The 22,952-nt window shown below is 43.6% G+C and overlaps 1 protein-coding gene across 2 annotated transcripts; it reads right to left on the bottom strand.

Moving 5' to 3' along the window:
* Nucleotides 1-25: 25 nt before the first annotated feature.
* jazf1a (JAZF zinc finger 1a) lies at nt 26-16,154 on the bottom strand. Of its 2 annotated transcripts, none has more exons than XM_050034354.1 (5): nt 15,878-16,154; nt 6,650-6,722; nt 5,349-5,545; nt 3,971-4,140; nt 26-2,951 (listed from the first exon to the last, which is right to left on the bottom strand). In XM_050034354.1, exons 1-5 carry the CDS (start codon nt 15,990-15,992, stop codon nt 2,775-2,777), a joined length of 732 nt encoding a protein of 243 aa, XP_049890311.1. In that variant the 5' UTR covers nt 15,993-16,154; the 3' UTR covers nt 26-2,774. The 2 variants fall into 2 exon arrangements, with proteins under 2 accessions (XP_049890311.1, XP_049890310.1); XM_050034353.1 differs by having other exon boundaries at nt 5,340-5,545.
* Nucleotides 16,155-22,952: the final 6,798 nt, after the last annotated feature.

Genomic DNA, 22,952 nt, shown 5'->3' on the forward strand with positions numbered 1-22,952 from the left:
GGGGAGAAATAACATGAGTCCACACTACAGAGCTTTTTACTTTATTTTTACTGTTTTTTTTTTTTTTCAGTCATTTCCTGTTTACATTTAAGCAGCTTCTCTTTTATATAGAAAGACAGTTTGACATCATTTACAAGTCACTCTGCTCAGAACCTGTTGTCCCCCCATACAAAAAGGAAACATTGGTCTCCACGTTACATACGAAAATATAATTTAAAAGCACTTGACAACAGACACACGTTACAATACATTCACTGTACACGGTATATAGAAACCCCCTCCCTTGTCTCCTCCTTCTGCACACAGCCTCCGCTCCTCCTCTCCCATATGTGTAATACTGCAATTGGCCCCCCCTGTGTAAAGCTGAAACTATTGCCATGGTGACGGCGGTGTCCGTGAAGCGGGGATGGTTTTACGAGTGTTTGACGGGAGACTCTCAGTCTCCGTCCATGTCGGCCCGTCTCTGCTCTGATCCCAGACATGGAAACTCTTCCCCTGCTCTCAAAGGCAGGAACTAAGTTTTCCTGTCGCACACAAACCATTATCTCAGGGTTACTGTCGGGGTAGTAAGTCCACAGACGTACTTTGAAATTGATACCAAAATTTTAGAGATCTTGCTTCACTTATTGGTGCTTCAGAATAGACATAGGACGTCTTTCAGGCACACATTTGTGCTTATTTGTTAGGTAGCACACGAGTTAAAGGCATTCTAAGTACAGTGCAGGCGCATTGTAATTACTATAATCAGAACAGGGTATTTAAAAGAAATTAGGGGGTGAAATTATCTGTTTAACCCCATAAAACTTTAATAAACAAATACCAAAATTACTATTTAAGAAAAAAGGTCTCTTTGCCATGCTGACCCAGTGGTTTCCATGGCAACAGCAGCTTGGAGGGCAGGAGGGTGTGTGCATGTCAGAGGTCACTGTACCCATCAAAAGAACAAAAGAGAAGAAGCTCGTGCTTTGAGCTTCCAGCAGATTTAAAAAACGTTGTGCACGATGAGGGAAACGATGTCATGAATCGATGTGTGTTGGCACGCTTGGGCGGCTGCACTGCACCGCTCTTGTTTTTCTTGGAGGCAATGAATGATGAAATCCCAATCAGGGGCAACAAGTCGGCCACCGCTACGACTACATGACGCAACACTTGCCAGCGCCGTCCTGCTCCACAGGAGTCGAACCAGCGGCCTGGCACAGACAGCACAGACAGATCCGAGCACGGTCACACACAGAATACAGTAACACTCTATAGGCTGATGACTTGGATACCGCTGAGAAAACACACTCACACACACACACACACACACGCACACACACACACACACACGCATACATACACACACGTACAATGAACTGGAATGCTCTCGTCTACAACACACAAATGAGAGGCTGTAGATGGTAATCTCTTTCAAATACAAATCTTTCACACATTCTTCCTCTCGTTACGACACTGAAAGCATGCATGAAAACATTCCGCAGATGTACATCCACTCATCCGCACATTTTGGAGGCGCGATAGAGAAGAGAATCGTTGCCACACATTTGGCGACCCCTCGGGTGAAACCCTGCCCACCCTCCCTTTTTTCTCCCCCCCTCATCAGGCACATGGTATGGTCAATGTTTGGCAGTGGAGAGCTGTTGGCAACATTATGGAAAAAAACAAAACAACAAAGATCTTGGCAGCTGGAATACAGTATGGGGCTTAACCTGCTTTTGCAGCTAAGTTTCTTGAACACAGCTCTGGCACCGTGAATGAGGAAACACTGGCGATATGAAATACATGGATGGCTTCCCGTGGGGGTGAAATGTGTAAGATATGGATTGTTGGCCTGCGCCGTGTCCTAATACGTTCAGCGCCCCTTCCTGATCGACAGTAATAACATCGCATATGCTTCAGGGTGTGTCAAACAGAAAGGCGTTTTGGCTCCTTATCTCCAGGGTGTGGTGAGAGGAAACTCTCTGAACCCAAAGTCAGCCAGCTGTTTGACCTTCACCTGTGAGGTGACAAAACTGGCCGTCTCAGCAAATAAGGAATGAAAGGAACACTTACTGATACAAAGAAAAATAAAAACACTGACAAAAATATATAAAATAAAGCTTGAAAATAAAGTGTAACTATTTATGTATATGCTCATGAATACTTTTATATATTTTTATGTACACATACATATCTGTCTATTGTTTATATATCAATATATCTATTTAAAGTATAACTTAGCTCTCGCACCGAAACCCCCAGAAGTTACTGCAAAGGCACAGATCTGAGCTCAGCCAACTCACTGCATCTAACGGAAAGGGAGTGTTGCCGACGTCTGAACTCAGATCAGCACTAATGTCAACTTCATCCCACTCACAGACGAGCGGGGACAGGGGCAGGGCTGGGTTGCACTTCCTGTTTCACATCTTCTTTTAGGTTTCCACTCTTCTTTCGTAACGTTTGTTTTTGTGTCTTTTCTTTCTGTTTTTTACAGTTAGCACCTTATGTAAATAAAACAAAAGAGAAAAAGTAACGTGATAGCATATACGAATGTGCAAATGTACAACAATAAAAAATACTACAAAGATACATCTTTTCTTTTCAAAAATACAAGTGATATAACATGGATAGAAAAAAAAATAACATATACGAACAAAAAGATGAAAAAAGAAAACGAAAACAACTTAAAGCACGCACTTGATCCTTTAGTGTGGGGGATGGGTATAAACGGGGCCGGGTGAGGACAGTCAGGATAGGGCTAATGTTTGGGGTAGTGATTGGTGTGAGCACAGGCTCTAGCCTTGAATCTTGCGCAGGATCTCAGTGGAGACGGGTGGGTGGAAGTTGATGGTGTGGTGTCTCAGGCCCTGCGAGGTCTTGTAGCTCTTGCCACAGCGACACTTGAAGGGTTTCCTCACGCGGATCTGCGTACGGTGGCCATTCTTGGCGTGGTACTTGATGCCGTTCACATTCTTAAGAGACAAAGGGAGAGGAAAAACGTCATGAAAGGGGGGAAGGGTTACTTACAAACCTCATGTCTGACCATGAACCTTTCATAATAGTCTGTGGGCACGGGTTCATAGCTTAATGCTAGCTCGATGATGCTAGGTGAGCTAGCAGTAGATGCACGCTTCCTTCTGCGGGGTGTAGTTCAGCAGAAAGAAAGAAAATAGTCCCTATATGAAACTGCTCAACAAGATCTGTGGTTTATCTTGAGTAACCAGGTCATGATTTCTGGAAAGAGTCATTGCTGTTGAGTTCTTTAAATGTATTTTTTTGGCGTTTGAGCACCACAAGCTGAGTGCCATCTAGTTTCATCGTATTCGAGAGAAGGCAGACATCGCTACGGCCGATATCTTGGACAGTCAACAACCCACACCAAAACAATCTAAACTGATTTACTGCACTACAGGTAAGAGAAAAAATATGTCCCTTTTACACAGTTTAGGATCCCAAGCCTGACAGAAATTTGTTAATTTGTTCATTTATTAGCCACTTTCTAAATTAATTCAAACCGGTGGCAGTTGCTATTCACTTTACCTTCACTTCACTTTATATCAGAGCTAAACAATGTCAGACCTGGACCAAACCCTGGTCACACTCTGGGTGAAAAAGTCCAGTTGAATAACATTTGTGGACCCGTTCAGATCAACAGCTTGTGTGACTTTATTTTGCGTCACTGTTTTGGTCTAAAAAGGGTATAAGAGACTAATGTTCCCAGACTGACAATGATTAAACAACCAGGAACGACAAGCTGAATGAGGTGCTTGTAAAATCCAACCAAAACAAATATACCATGATATATTTATTACTGCTTCCAATCACGGCATTCTGGATTCATTATGTGTTTTTTTTCCTCCTTCAAATATTATGTCCAGACATGTGATACTCAGACAAAAGCTCCAGTGTGGACTTAATCAGACAGTGCTAAACCTCGTGTCCTATGCTGTGTCGCTGGCGCTGCCTTCTCGGTCCTCTGGTATGGCCTTACCTTATATCTCTTCTTACAGCCAGGGACGGGGCAGGCGAACGGTTTCTCCTCTCCCCCGTTCATGCACATGGAGCTGAGGATCGACTCGGAACTAATTGCGCTTTCTGTGGTCCACGACTCATCGCTGTCCGACTCCTCGTAGTCTACCTCCTCCTCATCATACTCACTGCCTGGAGGCACAATGGAGACAAGCAGAACAAAAAATAGCTAGTCATCCCTCATGAAATATGGACGGGGACATGCCCAAAAATACATCATGCCTTGGGAATTTAGCAAACAGAGATGATATGTGGCTTTTATTAATACTTCCCTCTATATTCTGCTGTGATTGTGATCTATCAGCAGCCCACATGCCACTGAGAGCACAGTTTAGACAAAACAGGAGTGGTGTGCATGTGCATGTGCGCAGGCTTCTGTGTATGCCTGTGAGTCAAAACGCAGGGGTTGGCACTGAAAAGGGGATCATTAAGTGGGAGTGATCAGGCTGGAAAAAGTGCTTTGCTAAGTGCAGAACATTTTCCACTCGCTCACACACACACACACACACACACACACACACACACACACACACACTAAGGCCCACTGACCCCCCACCATCTCACAGGAAATGCTGCACCTCAGCATGAGGAAATGGATGGCACCCTGGCACATGTCGAAAGAAAGTGTGTGTGTGTGTGTGTGTGTGTGTGTGTGTGTGTGTGTGTGTGTGTGTGTGTGTGTGTGTGTGTGTGTGTAGCCGTGCCGGTGTATAAGCCCAGACCTAACACTACGTTTGGAACCATTTGGGCTGGAATTGGACATCTGCTTCTGGGCTGTGCAACACACGGCCCCATGCGAACACACAGCGTGACAGCTGCTATGTAATTAGCAGAGTGTTGACTGGTCTGCTCACTGCAGGAGCCACCAAACAACACACACACACACACACACATTACATAGTGCTCGGGGTTTTAGCCTCTTCCCATTTCCACTCTGGATGCAGGTTTTCTTTATGATTAAAAAGTGTCCACGTATCCAGTTTATTGCATTTTTATGTAGTGAATCATTTGTGGTTCCCCTTACTAAATAAAAGCTGAGCTGGCTCGTGCTTTCTTGGCGGATATTTTGAGGTTATGTTTTGAATTTTTTTCTGCAGTCGTCAGGTATGAAATAAGTTGCATTCCATTATGTTAAAAATATCTTCATTTGCTCAGTACGCTGTCTGAATTGTTGATGAATGGGCTCCTGATGGCGTCACCGTAACTGTAAGCTTTTTCTGTTGCTGCCGGTAGCATTACTTTGCATTAGTCACTTTCAACACCTGCACTCACTCCACAAGTACAAGCAATCCATCTGTCTTTCTCAAACATATATTTCAACACACACACACCTGTCGTACCTGTCGGTGTGCTGCTGCGAAAGGAGGAAGAGGGAGTGATGGGGGGCGTGACGGGAGGCGTCAGGTTACCGCTGGTGTGGCGAGGAGGCGTGGCTGTGCTGTTCCTGGACACTCCGCCGGTGATGGACAGGGACAGTTTGGGTGTGGCCTTCTTCTTCATGGTCTCCTGCTCCCGGCGCGCCGCATCTGTCATGAACCTGATGGCACAAATAGGGAGGGTGGTCATCAGTGAGTTCCACTGCTACACCGGGGAGTCGGGACAGTCTGGGATCAGGGAACCCCGGCGCGAAATCAAATCAAATGCAGGTATGGTTTGACTGGAGGCATTTTGATGCTACTTGCTACTGGGTTATTTCAGTCAATACCATAAAAGCATAGAGTACTGATACCCAGCCCTGACTGCAAGTGCGATCAGGGAAAACTGAACCAGGAAGGCCGTCTTAAAGCTGTGATGGATGTTTACAACAGACAGCTGGAACTCTTCTGGTGTTTCCGGCCCCCCCTAACTCCTTCTTAGCGATGTTGCTAAGGTCCCAGATCATTACTGAAAGGAACGTTGTCAAAACAACAAAAATAAGACCCCGGTTCAGTTGTGATTAACTGGAAGTATACTTAAATAAACCCTATGTTCTGTAGTATTCTGTATGTTCTTCTGCTTTCTAATGTTCTACAGTGTTATTTGTTGCTATAATGAAGGGCATTTAAGGTTTCACCTCATCTGAGTATGGCTATTCTCTCCCCTACTGCTATGAGAGGGAAGTGTGAGGTTAGCAAAGACATAATTAAGCTGCTGAATGTGCTGTGTCTTTGAATACACACGGTCATCTAAACACTGTACAGGAAATATGGGTGACATTTACAACCTCGCCACTTGAGCAATTACCACAGAAAACAAACCTAACTCTCTCTCTGTGTTTTACCGTTATCTTTCTAAACGTTGCGTTTTGGAGTGATTTAACAGGGCATTAAGTGGGACGTGACACATCGGTTCACCACACAACAAACACAGACATACATGCAGTAATCCTGATAGGCTGCCTCTGGTTGTGCAGTTTGCAGCACAAGGAGACAGCAGTGATTGTCTTGTGTGGTTTTTCTCTGCTGGTCTGTGGATGAGTCACTGCTGTGTCTATGGGAAGACATCAGTCATTTGAGCTGCTCTCCACAAGCCACATGTGCGCACGCTCTCTCTCACACACATACAAACACACACACAACCAGAATCACAGACTTTCATTGGTGGAGCAATGCTGCCCTCTATAGACGGACACCTTTGCTTGTGTGTGTAAACATATATGTACCTGTTGATGTAGCTCAGGGCCAGATAAGTGGGCTGCTGTTGCTCCTGCTTCTCCAGGACCCGCGGATCTGTGTCTGTGAGGGAGAAAAAGAGAGGGAGACATTCAGATTAATCACCGCTCTCTGTGCAGGGAAAAAGCTGCATGAATACTCTTAGTATGTAGCTGACTCATACATCTATTCTTCCTGCCAGACTGTCTGATATATTACCGTTTCTCACACTGCGTTCTCTGTATTAGCCCATGATATGTGAAAGCCTGATACATTTCGAATACTTTCATAAGTGGCACATTATTACGCCAACGCCGGGCCGTCTGTAATTTACTACAAATGTCTTTCCCAAAGTGACTAAAGGCTGATTAATCGTGGCCGAGTCTGAATGTGGCAAAGAAGAAATTTGTCTGTGAGTGAAAGAGCGACTCGGTGGCTGTGATGAATGTACACAGTGTATTACTCGAAACACACACACACACACACACACACGCTGCTTTTTCCAGTTGACTTACTAGGTCAGTAACACTACAGTAGGCAACTTCCACTGCCTGAGGGAAGCTGTGTTAACTTCAAAGCCCCACCTCCCACCCCCTGGAAAACAGGAGCAAGTGTGCATGAAAACACTGCGGGTGGGTGCATCTGTGAAGTACCAGTGCCATCAAGTGTTCAACAGGGGAACATTCAGAGGGATCCACAGTTACAAAAACTAAGCCATGGCGTGCACGGCTATGTTTGTCTGAGTGTGTGTGTGCATGTAGGCATAATTACAGCTTTATATGTAATGGTTAGCAGATGTATTGCAAATAAGATCCAAGAACTTGATCATCTCTGTGCAACAATTAACAACACACAGTGGACGCTCCCTCCAACTAATCCCATGTGTGTGTGCGTTTGCGTGTTGGCCCTCTTAGCCCTTTTAGTTTTCAGGCTTTCACACCTCATAATTAAAAAAGAATGCAGACTTCCCACAGTGCAGGAGAACACCAAGGAGACCAGCAAACACGAAAACAGCCTAGAAAAAATTGCACACTGCTGCTGCTGCTGCTGCAGCGTAGACCCGAGTCTTATAGGTGCGAGTATATGTAAAAAAAACTCAGGAGGCTGGGTGAGGAAAAAAGATAGCAAGAGCATGCATCACTAAACACACACACAGGCTCACACACAAACACATCTGAGGTGGTCCACAGAGGTGGTCTTTGACAGTCTTTTATAGCTGAGCCTTAATAATCCTACCTGCTGCTCAGATGGAGAGACCAGAGCTCTCCGCGCATGCACAAGCACGCACACACACAAGCATACGCACACACAAATACTCACAGACCAACACGCCTCAACCTATCATCACTGACGAGGCTGGATCAAAAACATGACAATGAGCACCCATTAGCCCAGTAGCTTGCCCAATTTGTTTTCCGTCATTATACAGTACATTGATATCATGTGATGATGTTAAAAGGTTGACGCACTCTGAGAATATCTGAAGACAAGAAATATTTTTTAAAGGAGTACTTTACCAACAAAATGATCATTTGCACATCAATTACTTTCGTGCATGCCTCCGGTGAACCGAGAATCCAAAAAAAAAGGGAAAATTCTTGATGAGTTTAAGTCATAGGGGGCCGGCTTTATCAACAGCAGAACTATATCAAGACATCTGTTTACAAACTCTCAAACAACTCATACAGTATAACTGAAGTCTCAGTTACCCAGTCGTAGGCTCAGCATTTTCCAAACACATGTTTGCCCTAAAACCTTACTATTTAAAACTGTACGTAAGTGAAACTTATCTATGCCCTCTTCAAAGCCAGACTCCATTGACAAAGACAGTAATTTTACCTGCTTGAAAATGGGAGTTGCTTGTCTACTTGTGCCCTGATCGGCTGGTTTGTTTGAGATACTGTGTGATTTTAGTGAATCTGAACTAAACCTTTAAAACCCCAAAGTCATACCATAAAACAAACTAACCAACTGATCGAGGCAGTGGTAGACCAGCAGCTCCTGTGTTCAGTGAGGTAAAAGTACTGTTTTTGTCAATGGAGTCTTGGGCTCAATCCCATTTCTACCCCTTAAATCCTCCACTTGGTATTGAGTGCCCTCGTTTGCGAGATAACCCTTGATGAGGGAAGTGAGAAATATTAGGGTAGAGATCTTTCCCTAAGAAATGAGACACCACTTCATGCAAATCGCCGTGGCCCACATGCAGGCACACGTTATGCGTAGTAGCGACGCAAGATACCGGTAGTCTGTCAGGTTTGAAAATGCCGGCTCCAGCACTTGTGTTGTGGCGTGTGCTATGTTTATTCTTCTCCGTCTGATGAATCAATGGAGAAGAAATGCTGAAAACAGGAGGCGCCTACGTCATCTTCTAGTTCTAATCAATTTTGAGAGTTGCTGATGAGTTTACACTAGTCCAACCATCTGTTGTTTGTATAGCCTACATTCCAATCGTACAGTAACTAATTGTTTTCCAAAACTTGACGAAGTTGCTGACTTCGCAAGGTGTTCTGGGAAATTTCATCTTCCACTTCGTTGAAAGTGTGGGTCGGGGCTCCCTTGGAATCTAGGGAGGGTTTTAAGTGTTGGAAACCACTTCCACTACCTGAGTTCTGTTTTGGGACACCACTAGCCTAAACGTGAACGCGTACAACCAAGTGCAAGTGGGTATTTCTAGGAGAAGTGTGGGTATTGGGACAGGCCCTTGCTTTTCAGCTCAGTTCCTTCTTGGAAAGGGCTGTCTTGCTGGCAAGTACATAGCATATGACTGGAAAAATGAGACTTGGATTATTCTGCACGAGTTGTGTTAGAGTTTGTAAACACATGTTTTGATATAGTTTTGCTGTTGTTAAACACGTCTCTGCATGACTTCAATTAATCAGGAATTTTCAGTGTTTTTGGATCCATCCCTCAACAAGGAGACATGTGAGAAAAATCAAGTTTTCTGTACAAATTTACCATAATACAAAGTGAGTAACCGATAAACAAATGGTCATTTGAGATCATTTACAATCACGTAAATCATCATATGTCAGAAGCGGGAGCCGCTTAATGCCTCGCATTTTTCCACCCTAACAAAATTCGTCATAAAGCCATTGACAATAAATGTTCTGTAGATTGAATAATTGATTAATAAAATAATTTTTAAGCATTCTAATCAACAATCTGAAATGAAGAACCACTAGTAGAACTTCTACATGGTAGGTAGGATATATCTAAAGCAATGAAAACTGTAACAGTGTCAGGCAGCTAAATGCCAAAAGAACAAGTAACAATAATTAATTAATAATTAGGGATGTACAAGGACCTTTTTTTTTTGCTTTAAGATGAGGTAAGTGTGTGCATGTGTGTGTAGAGAAGGGGGAGGGGGGCAGGGTGTTGGTGGAAATGGAGTAAGCCAGGTGCAGAGAGAGAGAGAGCTGCAGTAAATGTTCACCAGCTTTATGACTTCCGCTCACCTAGCAGGACAGGAAGCTAACACACTGCTGATCCTGCCGCTGGAGCAGGAGACCTGCACATGCATACATACACACACACAAACACACACACTCACATTTAGACACAGACATGCATTACGCCACAACAATATCAATTTTCATTGATTTAATTCACACGTTTTACATTTAACCTCCTGTTGCAATGCCAGCAGCCTGCCCTGTGTGTTTTCCATCAATATGTGTGTGTGTGTGTGTGTGTGTGTTTCAGTGCATGAGTGCTGCGCGTTCAAGACATTTCAGAGTCTCAAGGGTCTATAAATATCCCCCTAATTAGCATTCCTGTCATTAAAAGCAGCAACCAATCAACTGCTGCTCCACTCATTTCAACAGTGACATCCATCTCCCACCAGCAGTACACTGCTGCCCCCTGTTGAATACACACTGTGTGCATGCGTCCACATGTATGTGCACATGTGCATAGGTCTGTGTGTGCATGTGTGTATATGTTGAAACCAGGCCAAGAATGCATGGCTTGTTTTGCAGACTGCTAATTAAGCCACAGAGAGCGTTTTAACGTGTTTCTAGAGCAGCAGGCAACCGGATGGAGAGAGAGGAGAGGAGGAGGAGGAGCAGGGGGGATATGGGTGGGGGAAAAGGCAAACTTCTCTGTAATTACACTTTCCAGTGCTTGGTGGGGCGCTCGGGCCCTGCGACTTCCGAAAGGCAATCTGTGTGAGCGTGTGTACGCGTATGTATGTGTAGCGTGAAAAGAGAGGGCTTGCAGTCTCCAGTTTGGGACGTCGATGCACTAATTGCTCCGCTACACCCTGACAGGTCATTTAGGAAGTATGGTGAACACACACTCTCTCACACAGACAAGCACACGCCCCTTCCCGTCTCACACCTCTGAAAGTGGGATGGCAAGCAATCTGGCAACCGGGGCTGGGCTATGACGTTTAAGTTTTATCTGCAATAAAGTATTTTCTGATACTGATTCATATCACACTCTGGGAGATGTATGAAAAATCACACATAAATAGAGCAGCATTAATTTGTGTCTTAATCAGTTAGCCGACAAATAACATATGACCTAATATTGTGATTATTAATAAACAATTTTGAGTTATTTTTCAAGCACAAAGGCTGAAGATTTCAAAGTTTCAGCTCCTCAGTTGTGAGGATTTGCTGCTCTTCTCTGTTCACCATCACTGTAAATTGAATATTTTGAGGTTTTGGACTGTTGGTCAGACAAAACAAGACATTTAATGGATGGTTTTAGTAACCTGTGACATTTGGACCAAATAAATAATCAGTTAATCAAATAATCATCAAATCAATAATTATTATTAGTTGTAGCTAGGGCTCGGTATCTGTACTCTACCTTTCAGGTATCAACCGATAACCCTGTGCCAAGTTATATCGAACCTTCTCCAGTCAAACAACACCTGAATTCGATCATTTATGTACTCAGATCTGGAAGTTGTCGTCGGGGTTTGCTCACAGCCAATCACTGCAAGCATTCTTGAATTTGACGCAATGAGCGATTGACCCACTACGGCAGCAGCTACAGCCCATACAGTCTGTGGTGTGGTGAAGTCAAGCGCCATGTATTTGACAGAGGTGGCAGCTCAGCGTGCCTAGATCATTTCGAGATCATACTTTTCTGGGGTCTGTACCAAACAAGCATGTTCCCTTACGTCTGGAATATGATGTTTAGGCCGGAGCATCTCTGTGGCAATTATAATGAGATGTTGTGACACATTTTACCTTTGTCAAAAAAATGCAGCTCCTGCAATCTGGATATTGAGTTGGCCATATTGCAGGCTCAATAATATTTTGATTAACTGTGCAGCCCTCATTATTATGTTTCTTGATTAATCGTTTTGTCTATGAAATATTAGAAAACAGTGAAAAATGCCAATCACAGTAACCCAGAGTCAAAGGTGCCGGCTTCAAATGCGTTGTTTTTGTCTGACCGACCACCCAAAACTCAAAGATATTCAATTTAGCATCATGTACGACAAAGAACAGCAGCAAATCTTCATATCTGAGAACCTGGAGCCAGTGAGCATTCGCAGTTCTCCTTAAATAACAATCTAGACAATCAAACAATTATGAAAACTGTTGCTGGTCAATTTTCTGTCAATCAACTCATCTATTAATTGAGCAATCATTATGGCTTTGAAGCTCATATCTCCACAAAATGATTACACTTTAACATTAATTATCACTCAGACCTACTGGCAACATCAAAGGAACTAATGCAAAGACACATTCTAGTAATTCACATAATACCTCCTTAGATATGTAATTATACCTTAAAGAAACCCAGCTGTGAAGGGGTTTTCCTACCTGGTAATGACAGAGAGATAAAAACTGCCTCACCACATTGTGTTTGTATTTGCCTCATGTTTGAGCCAAGGCAGATAAAGGAATACAGCCAAACTTGGCCGGTGGGCTGAGTGATTACGTAATTAAAAGTTACTTTAGGTTAATTATCTGCATGCTTCAGCAGAGACTACAATGCTGACCTGACTCCTCTTGTCTAGTCACACCTCAGGCTTTGATTCCAGCTATTAAACCCAATCCAAATGCACAACAAAAAAATCCAAGTGAATTCTGTCTGACGCTAGGCCTTTCCCTGTGCTCGCCCCCACACATTTCCTCTCTTAACCTCCTCTTTCAATCTCTTCCCCACTTTTAATCTCTCCCTATCTGCCTCCCGCTCCCTCCCCCCCAGCTCCTCTTTTGTTGAGGTAAGAGGCAGGTATGTGCTTGTGCAGGTGGGAACACGGCGCAGTGCAGGCAGATGAGCCTGACATCATTACATTCCTCAGACCTTACTTAGAGTCACCGCACAAAGACCTCGACAACAACCAAACACCACACTAAACACAGCTCACCTTACCCATTTCCTCTTGTATTGAGTTGTAATCTAAACAGTGCAGGTATGTTATTGGAAGGCTGCTACCCTTTCTTCTAGGATGAGGTCAGCGCCGAAGACCCGCACATTACCTCACTTTCTCACGGAAAGGATCGCGACAGGCTCATCTGGTTTGGATGCTGCCAGCTATAATTGTGTGGTGTGTCAGAGGAGGCAGGAGTCCAAATAAGATACAGGGGTGAAAACCAAAGGCAGAACAAAAAATGTAACTTTTTTTTGGCAGTAGCACATAGCATGTCCTGCCACGAGAGGGCAGCACAGTCTACACTAATGATTAAGTGTCTCCAGCAGAGGCCTACACTGATTTCTGCACCCTGACCTGAGACCTACTGGCTCACTTTTACAGCTATTTATGTCTGATAGCACAATCCTGCTGTCACCTTTGGATTACCAGATTTATGGCTGGCACCTGCCTTGTCAAAATCTGCTCGCACACAGCAGGATACACCGCAATCGAGGCAATCTGTTATCTGCAAAGCCAATCTGCAAACAGCTTAACTGGCGTCTGGAGTGAAGTAGCTGGGAAGATCAAATTAGCTTATCTTTTTAACGATTGCTGATCACACACTGCTGCAGCACCATTTCAAAATTAAACGGGGAGTCAAAGCCAAATGCCACTACCCCCTCTTCCTCTCCCACACTCTCACCTCAATCCCCTCCATCTGTCACGCTTATCCCCACGGTAACTGATCTGCGAGCAGTATTGATTAGGCTGTGTGTGATCCTGACGCTGCTGATGGCTAAACTCGGTATAAAGCGAGCAGAGGGGGAACTCATTAATCCAAGTGATCTGACTGGTAAACCGCCATTCTGCTCAGCTGAACGTTGGGGTCAAAGGTCAAGCTAAGAGCCAGATGGGGCGTATATATATCAGTGTGGGGTTTAGCCTGTGTGACTGAAAAGATCAAATCTGTTCTTTAATTTGTTTACTGTTTTGTTTGGGGTATAAAAACAATCATCTGGCCATTCATGGTGTTAATTTATTTCCCTCCTCTTTGGTTAATTTACAAGTGATCCACAGAGCATATGGTCAGATGAAGAGTGGTCCAAAAACAACCACCCACACCGCTCCACTTTCTCCTCACACACAAACACAGTCACACAAAACTTGACCCCTTTTTTTTTTTTCTTTTTTTTTTAAAAAAGCATCATCACATCCATCCCAACCCACGTGCTATGTGACATCACACATCGGGTGTCCTCATCACAGCTGGCTGCTCGGGAGCGCTTTGTTAGTGAGACAGCAGGTGTGCAATAACTCAGCCAATATTCTGCCCCCAACCCCTTTGGAGACAGCCAGTTGCCATGGAGACTGGCTCAATGAAGCATCCATTCTACCCCCTCACCCCACCGCATCACCCGCCTCAAACCGCCTCCTGAGGATGGATACACGCCACAAATAATGATTAGCCCACATCAACTTTGTAACAGACTATTGGGTGTTTCAGTGGTTAACAGCTCCCTGGATTTTTTTCTGTAGTGTAATTGTGTGTGTTAATCTACCAGAGTGGATCATTTTGTGTTTAGACAGACGCACACGTTTGAACTGGGCTTCAAGAAGTGTTAAATATTTAAGAAGCATTATTGCACCGTACTAATTAGGCTACATTTGAATGCTTTTCACTGATAGATAAGCTCAATAGCAAAGGAGCGCCCAATAATCAAAAACTAGGAAATGCTTATAACATTTACTTATATTTCTATACAGCACTTGCACCTAAGAGAGGTGCAGCTATTAGTTAACGATGCACTTAAAATACAGTATTTGTTTGTTTTTCTCTAGAGGCCACATTTGTCAAGTGCATTGATGGTGAAATATGTAAGTTGATAAAGCCATCATAGACAAATATTGCCTTTTCTCACTGGGAGGTGGGGACAAATATAAAATGAGGGATTTGGGGGTCATTCACACACAAAACTTAATAAAAACATAATTTCCTGATTTCTGGTGGGTTTTTATGCACCAATTTGTGCCTTTTCTGCATCAATTTATGGTGTAAAGGTCTTAAATTTTGCTACTTACATGTTTGCAATGGGGGGAACAAATGCACATGCACCCCCCCCCCGTATCTACACCTATGTTTTTACAAAAGCACCACCTATGTTTTTATTACCTTGCAATAAGTTAGATAACTTGCATTAACTTCATGCTACTCCAAATTGTGGTTTTCACATTATAACCATCTGTCTAATCACAACCACTGCATGTCTAAACACGCCAGGTGATAGTTATCAGAGGGTTTACCGTCAGGTGAGAATCAAATAAGCGGTGCAACAAGTTGAAGCTTGTGCATGTGGAAGGAAAATCTAACAATTTCATTGCATGTCTGCCACAACTTGGTGGAGACGGTGTGAATGGTAATGACGTGACACCTACATTATCGGGAGGGATTGCAAAAGGTGATGCGTGGAGACACCTGGGGTGACAAAAGCGACAGGCAGCTCCACACACATGCGGTGTGAGAGGACAGATGAGCCCGGCTGCACCGCATCAGGCCTGGAGAGGTAAACACAGCGACTCCTGAGCGGTGTTAGCTGTGAAACCGCTGCCTGGTCGGAATGCTACACCTATGAGACCTACGCGGCCCTCGGAGTCGAGTTACCGCTGCAAAAGGTGACTATCACGGCTAATGAAAGATACAGCCAGCGGGTCCCTTATGTCACAGAGAGGAAGTGTTTCTCAGAGGATTTAAAGTCCCGTGTTGCTGAATAACTCGCACTCCGACGAACCTCGACGGAGCGCGAGCAGCGGGAATAGCGGAATGCAAAGCCGAGCCTATTTGCGCTCAGCTAACTAGCTAGGATGCTAGCTAACAGCAGCTAGCTGCCTAGCTCCGTCTCCCCCCTCTGGCCCGACTCACCAATGTGATTATCCTCGATGTGGACGATGAGCTCGGCGAGAGACTCGAACTGGAGACCGCAGCCCCCGAACCTGCAGGAATTGGAGAAGAAAGAAGCGGCGGCGATGCCCGTCATGTTTGCGGCGCTGGTGCATTCACCGGGTGGATGTGGGGAGGGGGTCCGGGAGCCGGGGAGGTGAACGAGGAGGCAGAGTTGTCGGGTTCGGGGTGGGAGCGCCGCAGAGCGCGGAGCAGACACCGGGCGGCCAGACAGGACAGCGGCGTACGCAACTGGGAGGCAGGCGGGACGGGTGGGGGTGGGGGTGGAGGGGAGGAGGAGGAGGGGAGGAGGAGGAGGGCTGGCTGGTGGGCTGTCTACGTCACGACCTGCCTACCTGTTGGGATCTGTGCCCCCAAAGCCCTGACTGTGACTTTGTGGCTGATGACATCAAACAAACGGGAATAAATCAGAGTCAAATCTGAGCACATTTGCATAGACGTCACACACATCTAACACATCTGCATGTGCGCAGGCCTTTGTTATAAACATATGTGATTTATCAGCTGTTTTCTTGCACAGATTGATCTAACAGAGCTGGGGCACATCACCATAAACAACAACCACAGTGGTATTAAAATAGACATAAAATAAAACAAGTTAAAAGAAGTGCATAAATAGAAATTAAAAATCAAATTAGAAATAAATAAATATTGCAAAAACAGTCCACAGTCCAGTCCAGTTGTGGCTAATGTGACTGTGTGTGTGACTGGATTCAGCAGGTGGGACGAAGGATCTCCTGAAACGCTCTGTTCTGCAATAACACCCTGTGCTATTATATGTTATATCCCACATCTACGTCATACCATTTGCAGAACAGTCTGATTTTTGTCTCGCCTGGCCACACTATGTTCTCCTAGCGATCTACAGGCTTCTCCAAATGTTGTGCAGCACACTTAAAACAAGCTTTTGGGAAACAAAATGATGTGTTTGGAGGAGATATGGCTCTGCATGTGGTCCTAAAAATACCATACCTGCAGTGTAGTTTGGGGGTGGAAGCATCATGGTACAGGGCTGTTTCTCTTCTCGTGTTACCAGCAGAATCCAAATTATCAAAGGCAAGATGAATGGAGCCATGCACCAGGAATATCTTAGGAAGAATTGAGGATGAGATGCAGGTGGAATCTTCCAGCAGGATAACAGTCCACACCACATTGCGAAGGAGACTGTCGACTGGTTCCAGAGGATGAACATGAATTTAAATGGCCCAATCAGTCACCAGACTTAGAAATAATAGAACATGTGCTGACAAAGCTGAAGATGAAGGTTCACTAGCATCTTCTAGATTTAAAGACTGTCACAGGAACGGACCAAAATCCCATCTGAACACTGGGAGAGAGCATCTTAAATGCTGGTGTTGCAAACAAAAGCTTCTCCACAAAGTGTTAAATACATTTCAGTTGGTGTGTTCAACACTTTTTCCCTGTGCTATTCCACTTTATTGCACTCTTAAGTGCTATATCATGGGCAGCTGGACTCGCTTGCACTTTCTAGAAGACGTTTCACCTCTCATCCACGAGGCATCTTCAGTTATGAACTCATAATAAGAACTGAAGAAGCCTCTTGGATGAGAGGTGAAATGTCTTCTAGAAACTCAAGCGAGTCCAGTTGCCTACGATTTAACACTTAAGATCACCACGACCTGGATGACTGAGAATCTTCACCAACACACTTTATTGCACATAACTTTTTTTATGGATTGTAATGTCATGATTTCTTATCCGTATATTTTTATTGAGTTGATATCAGTGTCTGGTGTAAATTCCATGTAAATAGCTGCATTGGAAATATGTTTAATGAAACAAATGTTGATTATTTTCCCCACAGTGTATGTTAGGAATATCAGTGGATTTTTATTTGATGGAAATTGTGCAGATATTGATTACCTAAAGCAGGTTATATATAATGTATATTTGTGTTACACTGTAGGTTGTTTAACATATTGGTATGTTGCATTCTACAATGCAACAGCCTGTAATAACATCAGGGTTTGCCAATTAAGCCTACGCATATAAAAAGAAGAAAGAGAAATTAAGCAGTCATCCAAGAATTGTATCGGAGAATAATTATAATATGAATTAATTTGAGAGATTACATTCACTGTAAATGCATAAAGTATAAGGAATCAGTATCAGAACATTCACAAATGTCTGTAACATATTATTAAACTGGCAGGTAAATGACTGTACATTTGGTGATGCTTAACTGTAATAAAACATTAAATAAAAGTCCCATTAGGACCTTAGAGTTTGCTGGTGAATAGGCCTGAGCAGTCATCCAGATACTGTGTGAATATGATCTGGAGGAGGAACCGAACTCCCAGTGACCAGAGTCACCAAGGAGTGGCAGCATCACAGTCCCAGAATAACAACTGGTTGTGAGCTGCCATATGCTGACAATCTAAATTCTTCTCTTTATATTCATCATGTTAAATAGCTGCTGGATTAAATTTTTTTCCAAACATTCATTTGCAGTAATGTGCGTAGAAAGAAAATGCCTTCCAGTGTAATTCCTTTTTAATGTCTTTTATGCCTTACGTAAGCACTTTGGGTTGCGTATGTGTATGAAATTTGCAATATAAATACTTTATTGCTTTTGTTTTTGTTTTAATGGAACTTATTCAATTATGGCCACGTGATGTGCTGGAGCAAATATTTTACATGTGTCAAAAACATGTCAGTGCTGTAGCTCGCAACTGCGTCAAAACAGACCTGAATGGAATTTTGGAAATGTCAATATCATCATTGTTTGTAGTATTTTTTAAATTATTGTTGTTTATTTTCCACCTCTGTCACAATGTCACCCAGAGATAACTCTAGATATAGTAGTTGCATAACCCATTGACAGCAGCATCTATCACAACCATAAAGTTTAAGGATTAATGTTGCCCTTTAATGGCTCAGTGGTGGGGAGAGAACTTTGTAATGTGTGTGTGTGTGTGTGTGTGTGTGTGTGTGTGTGTGTGGCTCCCAGAGAGAGGAGAATGTCCCTAAATCACTGGGGTCGGCTAACCAGGGCCGGCTGGCCTGTGCTGGACCTGTTAATCGAGCGTTAAAATGGCCTGTCATAAACCACCGGCCAGTGACTTCAGCAAACAACCTTAAGACCTGGAAACACACTCGTCCTTTTTTCTCACTGCCCTCTATCTACCCAGCCATTTGTAACACACACATACACACACATACAAAAACACTGAATAAATTCAGATTCACAGCTGCAAATAAGCACCAACCATCACAAACAACATGACATCGCCGGCGTCCACACATGTACAGTAGAGAAACTCAGTGACTTCATGAGCCTAACACAGATGTTCTCTCTTACACACAAACCCGTAGACACACACTCAACATAAACACACTCATTACACACACATGTTGTATCAGAGCTGTGACAGTGACGCAGTTCCCAACACCATTACGTAAATGAGAAGTGGTAGCATGTGTTGTGAAATGCAAGAGAGAAAGGGAGAGACTCAGAGAGAGTTTATGGTGCATGACATCATCTGATCTGAGGGTTTGTGGGTGGCGCACAGTGTAACAGTTTCGGATAGATTTCGGGTGATCACGACTCTTCTGATTATCAGCTCCTTTTTCTCTGAAGACAAACAATCCAACCAGTTTGATGACCAACACACAGCTCCAGTGTACAAGCGGTCTACTCTGGAGTGAATCTGCATGTGAGGGCAGAGTTGGATGTAAATTTAACTCCAACCATCGTATTACATAATCTTGTATACTTGGATGCTGTTTAAAGTATCTGTTTCCAGTTACTTTTTAAGTCCCACGTTCATCCCACATTACCCTGCACTTCACTGATATATAGTCAGAAGCAGAGGTGTGGACTTGAGTCACATGACTTGGACTCGAGTCAGATGTGAGTCACAAATATGATCACTTTAGACTCGACAGAATCAAAAAGATCTGAAACTCGACTTGGACTTTAGCACCAATGACTCGTGACTTCACTTGGACTTGAGTCTTTGGACTCAAAAATACTTGAGAAGATTAAAAGTATGTGACTTAAAAAGTGTGCCATGAATCCACCAACTTCTCTTCACTTCCTGAGTCACCTAATTTTAATGCTTTAACCCAGCAAGTCAACACTTGATTCCCCAGATCCACTTTGTTTGAACCAATCCAACAGCATCCAACCAAGTTGCAGGAGAGAAACATGAACTAACATCTTATTACCTAGTGCCAGTTAAAAAAATTATACCAAAGACAGTCTAGTTCCCATACAAAAACTGTGCGGTGGGTTCCTGGTTTGAACCCAGGGTGGGGGAGCCCTTCTGTGTGGAGTTTGCATGTTCTCCTCGTGTCAGCGTGGGTTTTCTCCAGCTTCCTCCCACAGTCCAAAGACATGCATGTTGATTGGTGACTCTAAATTGTCCGTAGGTGTGAATGTGAGTGTGAATGGTTGTCTGTCTCTATGTGTCAGCCCTGTGATAGTCTGGCGACCTGTCCAGGGTGTACCCCGCCTCTCGCCCAATGTCAGCTGGGATAGGCTCCAACTCCCCGCGACCCTCAACAGGATAAGTGGTTACGGAAAATGAATGAATGAATGAATAATATATTTTTACTCTGCTGTTAAAATGGCATTACATTTAGTGAAGAGAGCAATATGACTTGTTTAGGACTAGAAAGTCAAAGTTTATGACTTGGGACTTAACTTGAGACTTGAGTGCAAAGACTTGCAAAACCACGACTTGATCCCCCTAGTCAGAAACCATCATGTATCAAATCAAAACAGTCTGACAGCTGAGCCAGATGTAGCTAAAGTGAGGATAACGCTACATGGGGATTGAGGTCAGTAAGTTTGTTTGACCTTTGACCTGAAACCCCATATTTTTACTGACAGAGTGACATCAGGCTCTGAGCAGGCAGCTTTCTAATGCTCCCAGTCTGGCTCTTAAGAGCCATGCTGAGGTGGAGATGCCAGATGGTAATGGCTGGTACAGCCACTGAGTTATGGAGGTAGTTGTAATCTCAGTGGCATTGTCTGCTCCAGGGCACCAGCCAGAGACTTCCTGGCTGCCGTCATACACTTTTAAGTGCAACTGTACGCTCTTCACAGGCACACACACGTGTTGTAAAACATCCCATATCTGCACTGAAAACAAAGCGCTGTGATTCACATCCACACAGGGGAAGAGCTCAAAACACAGAGTGACATCATCACAACTTCCTGTTTCTGCTCGTTGCTGTGGCTACCAGAATTTGCATACCTTAGGCGATTGGTGGATGATGAGTCAGTAGGGTTTGGTCCCGTTTTGCACTTCAACCACAACAAAACCATATCCCTGTGTTCAGCCCCAGCCTGGCTGGAGCACCGGAAAGCCTGACCAAACATGGCAGAGATATTACTCCACGGCTCAGCTCAGTGGAGATGTGAATGGCAGAGTCCCTCCTGTTAGTTTCAATGACCAATGGGATTTCATGGCATCATATGGATGATTTTGATCAAATTACATAACAGCGGGCATTTGTGTATTTTTGGAAACAATAATTGAATTCAGTGTAACTTAACTGAAAACCATAAAAATGGATATGTGACCCTTAATACCTCAAATCTCATCTCTCTTTCATCTCTATCAGAACTGCCAAACCACAAACCAATACCGAAAGTCTTATTTTAGTACAAAGCACAATGAACAAGAGCTCTTTAAAGTGTGAAGCTGTTCCTGTGTCAACTATGTGTCTCCTACACAAACTTGTGTCAGAATGGGGCGTGACTCTTTGCCCCGTTCGTGACTTATGACATCATATTAAACACACAATGGCTGCCAGTGTGCAGTGACTGTGGATGCACTGGTGGTGACAACAAACCCAGTCTATCACAATGTGTTACACTTTATCAATAGCCCCTCACTGCTAAAACTTTTGAACTGATTCACATCTCTTCTCTCATGTAAATCTCTTCATCACTACAGTATAGGCTACTGTATGGTCCAATAATAACTTGATCTTACACATAGGCTACTGTACGGTCCAATAATAACTTGATCTTACACATAGGCTACTGTATGGTCCAATAATAACTTGATCTTATATAGGCTACTGTACGATCCAATAATAACTTGATCTTACACATAGGCTACTGTATGACCCAATAATAACTTGATCTTACAATATAGGCTACTATTTATTCTGGTAATAACTTGACTCTAGCTGCCCCACATGATTGTAACAACCTTAGCAGAACTGCATTAAGATATATCCATATTCAGATTTAATATTGGGAAACAACTTTGAGATGTTTTAATTTCATTACCCAGGGAGAGGCTTTATAATCCCTATAATATAATATGTTTCATAATTATTGTGATAGAACATGCACATCTATTTGCATTAATTATGTTTATTAATTCCATTTAAGTTATGTTACATACATGGTGATCTGATTATAAATGTGTTTGGGTTTTTTAAAATATATATCTTTAAAAAGAGGCCTTGATCTCAAGGATGAGATAAAGGGTGGTGGGAAAGTGATTTTTGGGGTCATTTGAGATTAAAGCAGGACCAATTTATCATAATGAATACATAGTTTCTATTTTTTAAATTTATTATTATTATTATTATGGTTGCACTTTGAAGTTTAAAATGTTATTCATGATGTTCTCAGATTAATTTATATGGATAAATTGGGGACAGTTTCAGTCTAATATCTCCTCACCTCAAGCCCGTTTATGTTCCATAATATTTTATTCTAAGAAAAAAATCAGAAGCCATATCTCTCAGAAAAGTTTAAAAACCTCGGGGGCTCTCGCTCATTTCGATGCGTAAAGTCGGTACAGACGCTGGGACGTCCCGTTTCAGACAGACGCTGAAAATGGGGGGGAGGAAAAAAAAAACCTGGGTCTCTTCCGCCCACCCGGTCTGCCCCGTGTCCCGTCACGTTGCCTCTGGTGTGTCTGACTCGTCTGTGGGTCCAGCTCCGCCACCATGCTGCTGCTGCCGTCCCGTCCGTCCCCCTACCGGCCGGTGTCGTAACCCCGCCCCCCCTCCTCAATCCCTCTCTCCGTACGGGACCGCAATG

Source organism: Epinephelus moara, chromosome 22 (assembly GCF_006386435.1).
Source record: "Epinephelus moara isolate mb chromosome 22, YSFRI_EMoa_1.0, whole genome shotgun sequence".
Taxonomy (NCBI): Eukaryota; Metazoa; Chordata; class Actinopteri; order Perciformes; family Serranidae; genus Epinephelus; species Epinephelus moara.

Excerpts from the sequence above, each read along its gene's own strand:
- jazf1a (XM_050034353.1), bottom strand. The coding sequence starts at position 15,992 with ATGACGGGCATCGCCGCCGCTTCTTTCTTCTCCAATTCCTGCAGGTTC. Across the intron at positions 6,723-15,877 it reads CATCGAGGATAATCACATTG|ACACAGATCCGCGGGTCCTG; the intron begins GTGAGTCGGGCC and ends TCTCCCTCACAG. Across the intron at positions 2,952-3,970 it reads GCTGTAAGAAGAGATATAAG|AATGTGAACGGCATCAAGTA; the intron begins GTAAGGCCATAC and ends TTGTCTCTTAAG.